Source organism: Syngnathoides biaculeatus, chromosome 20 (genome assembly GCF_019802595.1).
Source record: "Syngnathoides biaculeatus isolate LvHL_M chromosome 20, ASM1980259v1, whole genome shotgun sequence".
Classification (NCBI taxonomy): domain Eukaryota; kingdom Metazoa; phylum Chordata; class Actinopteri; order Syngnathiformes; family Syngnathidae; genus Syngnathoides; species Syngnathoides biaculeatus.
In genome coordinates this window covers 16,777,194-16,790,172 of record NC_084659.1, presented here as the reverse complement: position 1 = coordinate 16,790,172, position 12,979 = coordinate 16,777,194, and the positions used below count along the sequence as shown (strand labels likewise).

At 42.6% G+C, this 12,979-nt stretch overlaps 1 protein-coding gene across 1 annotated transcript; it reads left to right on the top strand.

The window, feature by feature from the left end:
* The first annotated feature begins 464 nt into the window (after positions 1-464).
* Positions 465-12,285, top strand: atxn10 (ataxin 10). The gene is made up of 11 exons (XM_061806921.1): positions 465-636; positions 2,631-2,822; positions 2,890-2,972; positions 4,485-4,581; positions 4,768-4,932; positions 5,027-5,107; positions 5,899-6,055; positions 6,234-6,351; positions 6,517-6,704; positions 10,843-10,906; positions 11,217-12,285. The coding sequence occupies exons 1-11, from the start codon at positions 509-511 to the stop codon at positions 11,399-11,401; spliced, it is 1,458 nt and encodes a 485-aa protein (XP_061662905.1). The 5' UTR covers positions 465-508; the 3' UTR covers positions 11,402-12,285.
* Positions 12,286-12,979: the final 694 nt, after the last annotated feature.

Genomic DNA, 12,979 nt, shown 5'->3' with positions numbered 1-12,979 from the left:
GATCGGACTTTGACCACCACCGTCGTGCTCCGCGTGGCCAACCAAAACACGGGGGGCAACCGTAGTGGGGGAAAATCCTGTCATCTAAACTTCACCACACTGCATGGAAATCCCAGATGCTCGTCCTGTGGCAACAACTGTCCCACAACTTGTCTCGAATCAATGAAAATCTGGACTGCAGACTTTAAACATTGCATTCGGTGAATAGACTTCATATGTGTTGAGCTTATGTGATTAAATAATAGCGAGCGGGTATCATTTGCCCTTTATTATATCTAATTACCCCTTGGAGAAGTCAAGTGAAGTAAAATATGAAATAAATCATGCATATAAGCTCCTCCATTCAATTCACATTTTGTGGCCGTTTGTGATCACGGAACTTGGATGAAAAATGCTTGAAAACACCAGCACATGGTTTGACTCCGCCCCCAGCTTTGAATCAACCAATGGGCTATTAGAGCTACTTCCGCATGTGCTCCGCCGCCCGACTCGGAGGAAGAAAGAAAACATGGCAGCTGCCACCAACCCCGGTGACATTTCAGCGTCTATCGCGCGTATTTTGAATGAAAAACATCGCCCCGAACACGTGGAGACACTCAAAATGTTCACAACGGCGTTACGGGAGCAGGAATACAGGTGGGGAAAAAAGTTGTGTGTCGTTTGGTATCTTGAAACCCGGGCTGTTAGCTTTCTTGCTAAGATAAAACCAACTGTCACACAGACAACTAACCGACTCTATAGCAACTTATTTAAGATACTATAAATATACGTTTTTATGAGGCTCACCTTATTAAAAGACAAGGAAGATGGGGCGGATTAAAAAATGGCATGAGTGACTGTCGTGACATCATTTAGTCACATTATTTGCGACAGAATTTTGGAAGTTTGTCTCTTACAGACTAGATGACTGCAGTGTTTAGCCAAGGCACATATTAACATCAATGAAAAAACTAAAATAAATAGTTACACGGGTTAATTATATACCTTCTGCCATCCAAGGGAAGGGCTTATAATAGGCCTTTCTGATGGCGATCTCAAGCTCCCCCTCTTAGCCATGTCCCACAAGCTTTTAAAATGGCGATTGAACAGAACATGTTTGAAGTCGATTCAATATTGCGTATTCCAGATGATATTGGGGTATGTTTCTTGCCTAATGCGTCAGACTTGTCCAAGAGAGTTCTACAGAGAGGTCGCAACTATTTCAGGCAAGGATATGTACACGGAATCAAGATTTTAGACGGAGCAGGACGCAGCGAAACGTTGGCGATCGATGCAAAAAAAGTTTGACTCCTCGCAGACTTCATATTAAAATCCAACAGGATAAAATGGTGGACTCGTTCTGCGCATGTAAAGCAGGGTGAGTACTTTTTACCTGGAAAGATCGCGAGTAATATCATTGTAGTCTTTATCAGTGAGTGGGTGTATTCATTTGACTTGATTCGTAATCGAACCCAGTTCTCTGTCTTAAAAGTCTGATGTGATACAAATAGGCAAATAGACATTTCTTTTGCATGACATTGCGCATTTACGTATCCATAACCCGACTTTTCGGCATAAAACATTACACACTTCTTTCCGCAGGTCAGTGATACGCTAACAAAGTGATAGTTGTTCTCCTGCAATATATAAAGCACCGATAATAATTCAATCAAATTTAGAGAGGATACAGCCTTGTGTTTGTTGATATTGTCCACATTTATTTGTACGTGCGCTCTTTCGCAAGCCTTAATCCATCGTAGACACTTCGTCAACTGTGTTTTAGGCTTTGGAAAATGAATCAACCGGGCCCCTTGTAACCTAGCAGGATATCTGTCATCAGAATTGCACATTTCCCCAAGCGCATCTGAGGACCATTTTCGTCGTAACATCAACTTTTCCAAGCGCACTCTACTGACAGCCAGCTTTGCTTGTGGGACAACATGGCGGCAGGGGCGTGTCAAGCCAGGGGTTCAGAAAATGCGGCTATCTTATTGGCTATTATTTTACGAGTGATTGACAGGTCGGAAAGGTCCATTGTTCTGTTTATCACAAAATGTCGCTGGCTGAGATGGATGAGGAGAGATACTTTATTTGTAAATAGAAAATAATTTTGGACCAATTCAGGGAAATTTGATTAATTCCTGTGACACACGTGATGAACCCAGAAACAACCTTAAAAAAAACTAAAATCTATTCAAAATAATGCCACACGTATTCTCAATTTTTCTCCTTTTCTACTTACCCTCGGCATCAATAATAATGCATTTGACAACCTGAAGGACCCTGCTCACCCCCTCCACGTCCCACTGAAACCAACGGTCAGATCAAGCCTCCTCCTCCCCCCCTCAAACCAAATTGTGTGCCTTGGTTTCTCCTCTGCTGCACCTCAGACTTGGAAGTCCCTCCCCAAACACTTGAGGACTCCAGAATCGATCATTAAAATAAATTGTCGCTTTTTTTTTTTTTTTTTTTTTGGGAGAGAGAAGGCTGGAATGGAATAAGGGCGTTCATTTCAATGGGGAAATTGATTTTTACATGCCAGTAAAATGAGTTATGTGCTTGGTCGCAGGACAAATTGAACTTTTGAAATGAAAATGCCACTGTATTTTTATTCTGACATAATCTCAACATTTTATTTGCTCAATCTACAGGGATGTTGTGGACAGAGAGGCTTTCTCCACTCTTGCGAAGGTCTTATCCCGACTGCGTGACGCGCTCCAAGCAGCCAGCGGCTCCCGTCGAGACCTGAAGTCCATCACCTTGCGGCTGCAGCTCGCCGCCGAGTGCTTCCGGGCTCTGAGGAACTCCTGTGTGCAAAGTGCTCGCAACCAGAGCCTCCTCAGGTAATGTGAATTCGTAATATATAATTCATGTGCTTGTGCGGCAATATGTCTGTGCTTCTTCTTCCAGGGAACTTGGTTATATTGATGTTTCAGTTCAACTCCTGAAATTCCTCCACACAACTTTAAAGAGCGAGGATGGTGTCTTTGAGTGTAAGTCATCGATTCCCAGTAGGAACTTTTAGTTGTACCAAAATCCCCCACGATATTGCAAATTGTTCCACTGAACATGTACATTTTTTTCCCCCCATTGTTATTTCAAAATTGTATAAATAATTTGAAAGGTGGAAACATCACGTGGGAGTTATTTTGAGGCTTATTTTTTATTTTTTTTTTTTATTCTGGCATTTTAATTTTGTTTAAATACCGTAATTCCCGTCCTAAAGGAAATACCATTCGGTACATACATAAGCCGCACCCGTGTAAAAGCCGCAAGTGCCCACATTGAGACCCACATTGAAACACGAGATATCCCTGCAAAAAAAATTTCTATAGAAATTCTCTCAAAATCTATAGAATTTGTACAGAACAAATTGTTCTATCGAACTATGACTGTGATTTTCTAAATAATTTCTACAAGACTTGGTCCTAAAGTTCTATAGTTCTTTAGAGATTCTTTAGAAATGTTCTATAGAATTTATTTAGCAGGGATTTAAAAAGAAAGACACAGAGAGTTAATTGCAGTGGTCACCAATGCATGGTAGCCCGCGAGGACAATTCAAGGCACCTCCAAGGCATGTTCTAAAAATACCACAACTTTAAATTTTGAATCTGACTTGCTTATGTTATTTAAATTTCTATAATATCCGTAATGTCACATCATGCAAAAAAATTAAAACAAAAATATTTTATGTATGTATAATAAACTATGACTGAAGTTTGCTGCAAACAACTCATGTAGCCCTTCGTACAATCAGTTCTCATGAAGTAGCCATCAGCCTCAAAAAGGTTGATGACCCATGGTTTAATGCTAGAGCCACGCTAACGCTAGCGCCACGCTAATGCTAATGGCGCGCTAACGCTGGCGCCACACTAACACTAGCGCCACGCTCAAGGGCCGGTTAAAAAACATACCGATTAAAAATCACTGACACAGCAGTAACACTCTAGCACAGCGCTAACACTTCCTCGGCACATATATTCCACCGGCCTCACGCTTACCTTTTACGCTCGAGTGCCCCCTTGCAGCCGTTAGAAAAAATACACAAATTAGCCGCATCACCGCATAAACCGCACGGTTGAAAGCGTGTGAAAAAAGGTCGCGGCTTATGGGCTGGAAATTACGGTATTTAAAATGCATGATTTGAGCAATTTAAGCCTGTGGGAGTTTTTTTTTATGGCTTTATCTGTTTGGAAAATTGTTTCTATTGTCTCTGTATAGCAGATTTTTATTATCGAGGGCAGGTTCAGTTTATTTGTGACTAGCCACAATGAACTCATGGGGGGCAATTACTTTTTTCACACAGGCCCAGGTAATTTTGAATGGCGTTTACCATTTAATAACCATTTAAAAACACCATTTTAAGTTCACTTGGGTCATATTTTTTCACTTGTTTAATGGTCTTAAGTGGGGAAAGAAGAATTTGAGATTTTTTTACGGAACTGTAACTCCCATGACAAACAGAGACTCACTCCGAACCAATTTTCTTCAATTTTCTGTGCTAGCTCTTCGTTGTGGGATCCAGTTTCTCGGTAATCTAGCTGTGGGGAACCAACTTTGTAAAGAGGACATTTGGCGGCTGAGTTTTCCTGGGCTTCTCTTGTAAGTTGACGGAATTGCGAGACACTCTTAAGTATAATGTAATGATGTCCAGTCTAAAGCTGCACTCATCATACCCAGTGACAAATACATTACAGTACACATAACAGCAATATCATTTTAATGAGTGAGTACATAAATGCCCAAAAAAGGCTCCTCACAAGTACATTTCCCCCACATCGCGAGCAGGCCGCTGCTCAATCTAGACGACGAGAAGACGGTGAGCTACGCTTCCATGGTGCTCCACACGTGCCTGGATGAAGCCAAGGTGGGAGAACTGGCCGAGCTGCAGAACATTCAGCTGGCCCTCAGGGTGATGGAGCTCTGCCGAACCCAACCCGAGCTGGACTGGACGTAAGAAACAATTGGAAGACTTCGCTCTCATTGGAAAGTTCTTTTTTTATTTTATTTCATTTTATTTTTAAATAAGCATCATCATTTTTCACAGGGTACTTATTGCAACTCAGCATTTTCTGAAGTCTTCAGCTCTGGTTGAAAACATGTACTCTGCAATGTCTCCCTCTGAAAGGTAATTATGATTTATTTATTTTTTTGGGAATATTGAAAACAAGTCCATAGCTGTCAAGTACATGCCTGCCAAGGTACAGTTGCACCTGATAGAACAACACCCAGCTGTAAAGATGACGACACGCTTCAAAACGAACGACGTGCGGAGTAAATTCTGAAACACACACACAACTTCAAGATATGTAAATTTAAGTACAGTATATCTAAAAAAAAAAAAAAAAAAAAGCTGTTAAAATCTCCTCTTTGTTGTCATGCTTAATGTAAGATGTTAGTTTTTTATACAATTTTAATTAAAATAAATTGGTGCCTAACTTCATGGCTTTGTTTACTTAAAAAAAATTGAAAATAAAAAAATTATTTCTTGTAACATTCGAATATAAATACAATTTTAAATAAAAAATAATAAGGCACAATTTACTTAATTTTTTACGATTAAAAAAAATAAAATCTCTTGTAAGATTCAAATATAGTTCAAATTAAGATCTGAAAAATTGTGACAATTTGAAAAAGCAATTTAAAATAAAGTGTTATGTCTCGCAACAATTTGATTTACATAAAAAAAGCCTTTTAGTACAAATTTAACTTGGTAATTTTTTCACAATTAAACTTTCTCAATGACTTTTGATCTGGGCCACGTTTCATTTTATTATTTGAAAAATTGTCATGCTAATACAAAACTAGCGGTGAGCTGGACTTTGGACACACCTGAGCTACTGCTTTATATATTTTGAACGGTGTTTAATCGCCAATCTGGAGAAAAAAATTAAAAAGTACCACCTGTGTATTTTTCAGGCTTACCCTGTTAGAGCTGATCTCTGCTCAGCTAAGTGGCGGCGAGTCGGTGGATAGCGGCATCCCCGCCGGCGTGGGTCGCTTCCTCGCCTCCTGCTTCCAGGAAGGTTGCGGAGCCGTGCTGAGCCTCGCCACTGGCTCAGCTTCTAATGACGAGGTACATCCAACAAATCAGCAGTTCTCAAACGTTTTACACAAAACACTCCGGAAAAAATAAAAAAAAAACCCTCCTCAACCACTTTGTTTGAGTGACCATGTGCTACAGAAAATAATGCAATTTCTTACTTCGTATCTTTGACTTAAAGCGTGTTATGTCTGATTCCAATTCTTAACAGGTCCTGCAGGAGGCGCTGACGGTGATCAGTCTCCTGGACGTACTGTGTGAGATGACCTCACACCAAGGACAGTTCATGTTCCTACAGGACCATCCGGACCTCCTGGTGACCACCATCGGTAAGTCAAATCGCACCCAACAACAACCTCCCTCGAGGGGCTCGACACCCCACACCCGACTCCTGTCGTAAAGGTGTCATGACGGAAAGCAGATTCCCGCGCGCATTCCTGCCCCGTAGCCGATAAAACACAAAATTTAAGTCTCTCTCTGCTGTTTCTCGTCAGAGCTCCTGAAGCAGGTTCACACAATTGGAAAGAGCAGCAAGAACATCTTCAGCTCTGCTCAGAACTTCGACGCACTGGTTGACGAGGAGAAGGACCCGTCGATCCAATCTCCCGTCATCAGCTTCAAGGCTCACCTCATCAGGCTCGTCGCAAACTTGTGCTACACCCACTCCACCAACCAGAATAAGGTATCGAGGTCCATAACACACAGTCCCAAAAAAAAAAAAAAAAAAAATAGCAGTGCTTGCAATTTGAAACCACAACCTCAGTACTCTGAGGAAGACATTCTAACCACTATCATCACTGCAATGTCAATGGTGGACATATTTTATATACTGTGAGTGCACCTGGTTACAAGCCTCACCGAGTACATTTGTAAAGGAAATGTCATTTGGTACATATATAGGCCGCAGCTGTGTAAAAGCCACAAGTGCCCACATTGAAACACGAGATATTTACAAAGAAAGACAGTACGCAGAAAGTTTAACGCTAGTGCTAACACTAGCCCCACGCTAGCACTAACAAGGCCGGTTAAAATAAAACTTACCGGTAAATATCACTGAGACATCCCAGTAACACAGCAGAAACACGCTAGCACAGCGCACCGCTAACAGAGCCGGTAAAAGTCACTTTCACGGCACATATGTTACACCGGTCTCATTATTACCTTTTCCGCTCGAGTGCCTCCTTGTGGGCGTTAGGAAAAAAATGCACAAATTAGCCGCATCACCCCATAGACTGCAGGGTGGGGATATTTTATATACCGTAATTCCCGGTTTACAGAGCAAACAAGCCTCACCGAGTACATTTATAAAGGAAATACCTTTTGGTACATACACCCTGCAGCTGTGTAAAAGCCACAAGTGCCCACATTGAAACACGAGATATTTACAAAGAAAGACGGTACACAGAAAGAGTTTAACGCCAGTCCTAATGCTAGTGGCCAGCTAAAGCTAGCGCTAATGCTAGCGCTGAGCTAGCCCCAATCCTAGTGCTAGCAGGGCCGGTGAAAATAAAATTTACCGGTAAATATCACTGAGAACACTCCATTAACACAGCAGCAACACGCTTGCACAGCGCTAACGGTAGCGCAGCACTAACAGAGCCGGTAAAAGTCACTTCATCGGCACATATATTCCACCGGTCTCTTAACTTTTCCGCTCGGGTGCCCCCTTGCATAAATTAGCCGCATCACCCCATAAACAGCGGGATTGAAAGCGTGTGGGGGGAAAAAGTCGCGGCTTGTAGGGCGGAAATTACGGTATACAAAAATCACCTTATCAACCTCGTTATTAAAAAATGAACATGGAGTTGGCAGTTTTCATTTAGGTCTGTATCTGTAATAATATCTGTAGACCAGCCAGGGCACCTCCATCCATCCATTATCTACCGCTTTTCCGGGTCGGGTTGCGGGGGAAGTAGCTTCAGCGGGGACACCCAAACTTCCCTTCCCCCAGCCACTTCTTCAAGATCTTCCGGAGGGATCCCGAGGCGTTCCCAAACCAGCCGAGAGACATAGTCTCTCCAGCGTGTCCTGGGTCGACCTCGGGGTCTCTTTCCAGGGGGACGTGCCCAGAACACCTCTCCAAGGAGGCGTCCGGGAGGCATCCGGATCAGATTCCCCAGCCACCTCATCTAACTCCTCTCAATGCAGAGGAGTAGCAGCTTGACACTAAGGCCCTCCCAGGGCCAGGGCACATCTGATGTTTTAACTTTACTAACATTACTGTTAGGTTTTGTAATTTATTTTTGGGTAGTGGGGGGGTTTGACTGTGTCTTTATCAGTTAAAAACGTACATTTTGGTCAAGTCAAATTTTTTCTGAGAGCGAAATGGAAAAAAAAAAAGTCCCGTTAAATGACATTTCTAGTTATCATGCCTTTTAACGGTCTTCTATGAGAGCCTTCTCAAATGGGAACTTTTATTTTTTCAGGCAAGATTGAAAAGAGAGACGGATGTGCCGTTTTTTTTCCCCTTTCCACGCTTTGATCTTTGGAGCGTTCTTATTTTGCAGCGCGAGCAAGAAAACGGGCGGCCGCCAACTCGGCTGGACGACAAGGGGGAGGAAATGAGTTGATCGACTCTGCGTGTTCGTGTCTTAACAAAGCGTGTTCTTGCACTACCTTCTCCCTCCTTCGCCTTGCCCGCCGCTGCCGCGATTTTTATCAGTCTGCCTCCATCGCCCGCTGTCAACATCTCACTCGGCACACGGAGATAAATGTTCCAGCGGTCTGGGGAGGGGCCGGCCTCCGTGCGTGCCACAATACAGGGCGCAGTCCCATTTAATAGGAAGCGATTGATGGAATGCTTGTGGGATGGACACCCTCGGTTGGCCTCTCCGTAAAATTTATGGACGCTGATCTGCGGCCTGTCAGTGGTCAGAAATCATCCCCGTATCTGTTTTCACCACGTAAGATCCAGGAAACCGCATTTTTACTCCGCTCAACCGTCTGGAGAGATTGGAGCATAAAATGTCCTCGCCAAGCGGCGAACTGGATGTGCGCAAAGCTCGAGTCTGGTTGTTGCAGTGGAAAATGCAGAGCGAGGCTGTTTGTTCTCGTCTTGACAACACCAACAGCTTATTTTTTTCCATTTTTTTTTTTTCAAACTCGGCTATTAATCCCGCTGCTCTTTTTAGAGAGTAACCGCTGTGACAAGTGGAGGTAACAGCGAGCAAATGCAATAATTGAACCTATAGACGCAAATAAATGATAAGAAGCAGATGATGCATTCGTGACAGGCTCAGGCAAACCCGCAACTGTGCCGCTGCTTTTTTTTTTCTCCAGTTTTCCCCTCGTAGGTATCGTTTGCCTTCAAATAATAACCTGGAATTTTTAAACACGGGCCCATTTTTCTCACTTATTTTAAGATTATTGTTTCAACATTGGTTACAATTGTACTGCAGCTAAAAAACAACTCAACGGGACATGCAGAAAGTCTCAAATTTGCACCGGGAAAGTATTCACAGCACTACACTTTTTCTAGGTTTCATTATGTTGCAGCCTAAGACTGGTAATACTTGAAGCCCCACTGACGTCCCTACAGACTTTGTAATGAAAAATACGTATGACATTATTCACTTCAATGTCTATATGAAAAAATAAATATGAGCGGAGAGCGTGTCATTCATGCGCAAAGTTGCAAAAGTCAATTTTGACATCCAAGTGGTTCCCATATTGCCTGCAACGTCATCAGCAGATGTAAAACCGGGACATTCGCCGTTGAAAACACGTAGTGCCACCCGCTATGGGACATGGAAGCTCTTTTCGAAGAAGAGAGCATTTCATAATCGAGTGAAGTAACCAAGGCAATATTACCTTATCGTTGCGAGACGTATTTAGATGATATGCGGATCACTTCTAACTAACAACCAACTCCCCAACAGTATGTCGGCAGATGCTTTTAGCACCTCTGACTTACGTACGCGGATCTTTTGTTACATTCTGAGAGGAATTCGCCCCCCCCCCTCCAACTATTGTTTTTTGTAGTCAGTATGTTCAAACCTACCTGTCATTTGAAACCCACGAAGGTCGCGTCCTTAGCACCTGTGCAATCCATTTTCACAACGAACCGGGTCTTTTGGAAAAGTATGAAGAGTAAATCCATCCTCCCGAGTGTTAGAGCAATATCTAGCAATACAACGAGCCGGCATTTTTGGCGAACACGAAAGAACAACGAGCTACCTTCCAGCAGGTAAAACGAGTATAAACAGACAAGACCACTTGAGTGCACTACTGCCCTTTACATCACTTCCTGCTTCTTCTCCAAAACAAATCCCGCAAGAGGATTTTCATGGCGGGAGTTAAAAAAAGCCATGTACGTCAAAATCAGTGTGGTGGGGAAAAAAAAAAAGATGAGTCCATTCCGACTACCTTTTTTAAAATTAAAAACATACTAAAAATCATGCTTTTTGTGTCAGTGGGGCTTTAAGAGTTCTTCGTTTTATTTTAATTGCTTTGAAAAAAAACCTATTTTGTTTTTGAAGGGGGGACAATATTGATTGCATCTTGGGATAATAGAAACAAAACGTGGGGAAAATGTGGTGCTTCGAATACTTTCCATTGCACTTCAAAATCAAATAATTACAAGTTTTTTTTAAGATGTAGGACTTTCCACCCCACCCCCACAAAATAATCCAGCTTTAGCTGACTTAAAGTTCCTTTAAAAAAGTGGGTATTTTTTCCAGAAATGTCAAAACAGAATCCTTAGTAATTAATCACCTAAAAAGTCACACACTACTCGAAATTGTACACTTGTTAAAATTATTTCCCATTTCTCAAAAAAAAAGGAAAATGACATTTATTTGTACCTGATTTCATTTCTTCAGGTGAGAGAACTGGAAGGCATCCCCCTCATTCTGGACAACTGCAGAATCGACAGCAACAACCCGTGTATCCTTAGCGAGCATCGTGCGGAATATGGTGAAAAACACGAGACGCGATGGAGATGGCTTTTTTAATCATAAAGTCACGATATAGATGCGTCTGACGCATCCCAAACAACATGAATGACACCAACCAGTGCACTCCTTGTGTGCTCTACTCACGAGTTTCATGGATTGTTTGAAATCTTTTGCTTGATTCATATTTTTCCTTACGTCTGTTTTAAAATGACATGCCTATTTTGGAAATATTCTTCTTCTAGCCCACTTAAAGTGGGAAAAAAAAAATCACGTTGTCTGTCCTTATGTAACACTTCCAGTCATCAGCCAGTGGTCTATTTTAGCCATTCGGAACCTCTTCGATCACAACCTGAAGAACCAGGAGCTGCTGGCCTCGCTGGAGCGCCGCGGTGACGCCGACTACTCGGCGCTCAGGGACTTGGGCTTTCGTGTGGAGGAGCGCGACGGCACCTTGTTGCTCAGACCCACGAAGAAGGACGCGTGAGGTTCTCAAGAGCGACTCCAGACGGGAACACAGGTTTCAAAAATGAGGAAGAGTAGTGCGGGGAGGAATCACTTAGTTGAGTACACTTATAGCAATTAAGCTATGCTTGATAGATTCAGTATTAAACGTGCACGGGATTTGCATGGTAGGAAAGTGAGGTCTAAGGCTAGAGTACCTGCTCATGCTGCTATCTTTTGGAAAAGAGTCCTGCTATGATCCAAAGAATCTAATGGGTTATGCCTATTTGGCAGAGGTAGGAAACAAGAGTGTGACATGACTTGACAATTCAGCGCTTGCTTAGCTCAAAAGACTTGACATTGTAAAAGCTGCGTTTTCAGGATTGTGTCACATTTGTATGGTTTTTTTTTTTCCAAAGTAATGCACACGAACCAGTTATTATTATTACCATAATTCCCGGCCTACAGAGCGCACCCGGGTAGCGCCGCACTCGCGTTAAACTTTTTATGCGTACCGAGGATAATAATGAGGCGCGCTAACGCTGGCGCCGCATCACCGCTTAAACCGCAGGCTTGAAAGTGTGTGAAAAAACAAGCTTGTAGGCCGGAAATTACCGGATGTGGAGCACAGAAGCCACTTCATGAAGCGAGGAGGGATCATGTTTTTGATGAACGGGGGAGTTTAACGCTAGCGTGGCGCTAGCATTAGCGCCTAGTGCTGAACTTTGTGTATTGAGGCTTGTAACCAGGTGCGCATAAACCTCAGGGTTGAAAGCGTGTGAAAAAAGTCGTGTCTAGTTGGCTGGAAATTACGGTACATTGTTATGTGGAGCGAAGAAGCCACTTCACAAAGCAAGGAGGGATCATGTTGTTGATGAACGCGGGAACACGGAGTGTTGCAACTCAAAGATTAAAGACACAACAACATTTAGTTTCTCAATCTATGTTTGTACAACGAACGAAGACGAGAATAGATACCGTGTACAAAGTGATTCATATGTGACAGAGCAACATTGAGTGACTTCTAACTTAGACAGCGTAATGACTTGACTTGACTTGCTTGGTTGGAATTTAGCGGGGGACTTGGCTCGACTTGAATTTTGCCAGAATCTTGAAGGTTAAATTTGAGACTTTATGAGTCACTCCCAACTCAGCCGTCGAACCCGTATGAGTTTTGACTCATGTACAAAAACAAAACTTACATGACAGTATTTTTCAAAGTTGTACGATTTGTGGATGACAGTATTGCCAATTTTGTTCATATTACTCTTCGGCATGTTATCCAAACCAATTTTACTGTTTGTAGACAAAGGCAGCGACGAAAGGGCTCAAGACATTTAAGCTAGCGAATTGCTTAGAAGAAGAACAAGAAATAGGTTCTTTCTCAGTGCAGCTTTTCTTCACTATATTTAAATGAACTTCACTCCAGCTTTATCAAATAGAACCTCTAATTTATTGTTCCCGGTAACTCTGGATGTGAGAAGAGGGAACCAGAGAAGCGTTAGTTTAACAGAATCCCGACCCGATAAGCTGAACCGTCCTGACACTTCAACAATGCGCCGCTTTGCTCGTTCGCCCCCACCCTGTTTGCTCTGTCTCCCATTTTGTTAATGACACGATG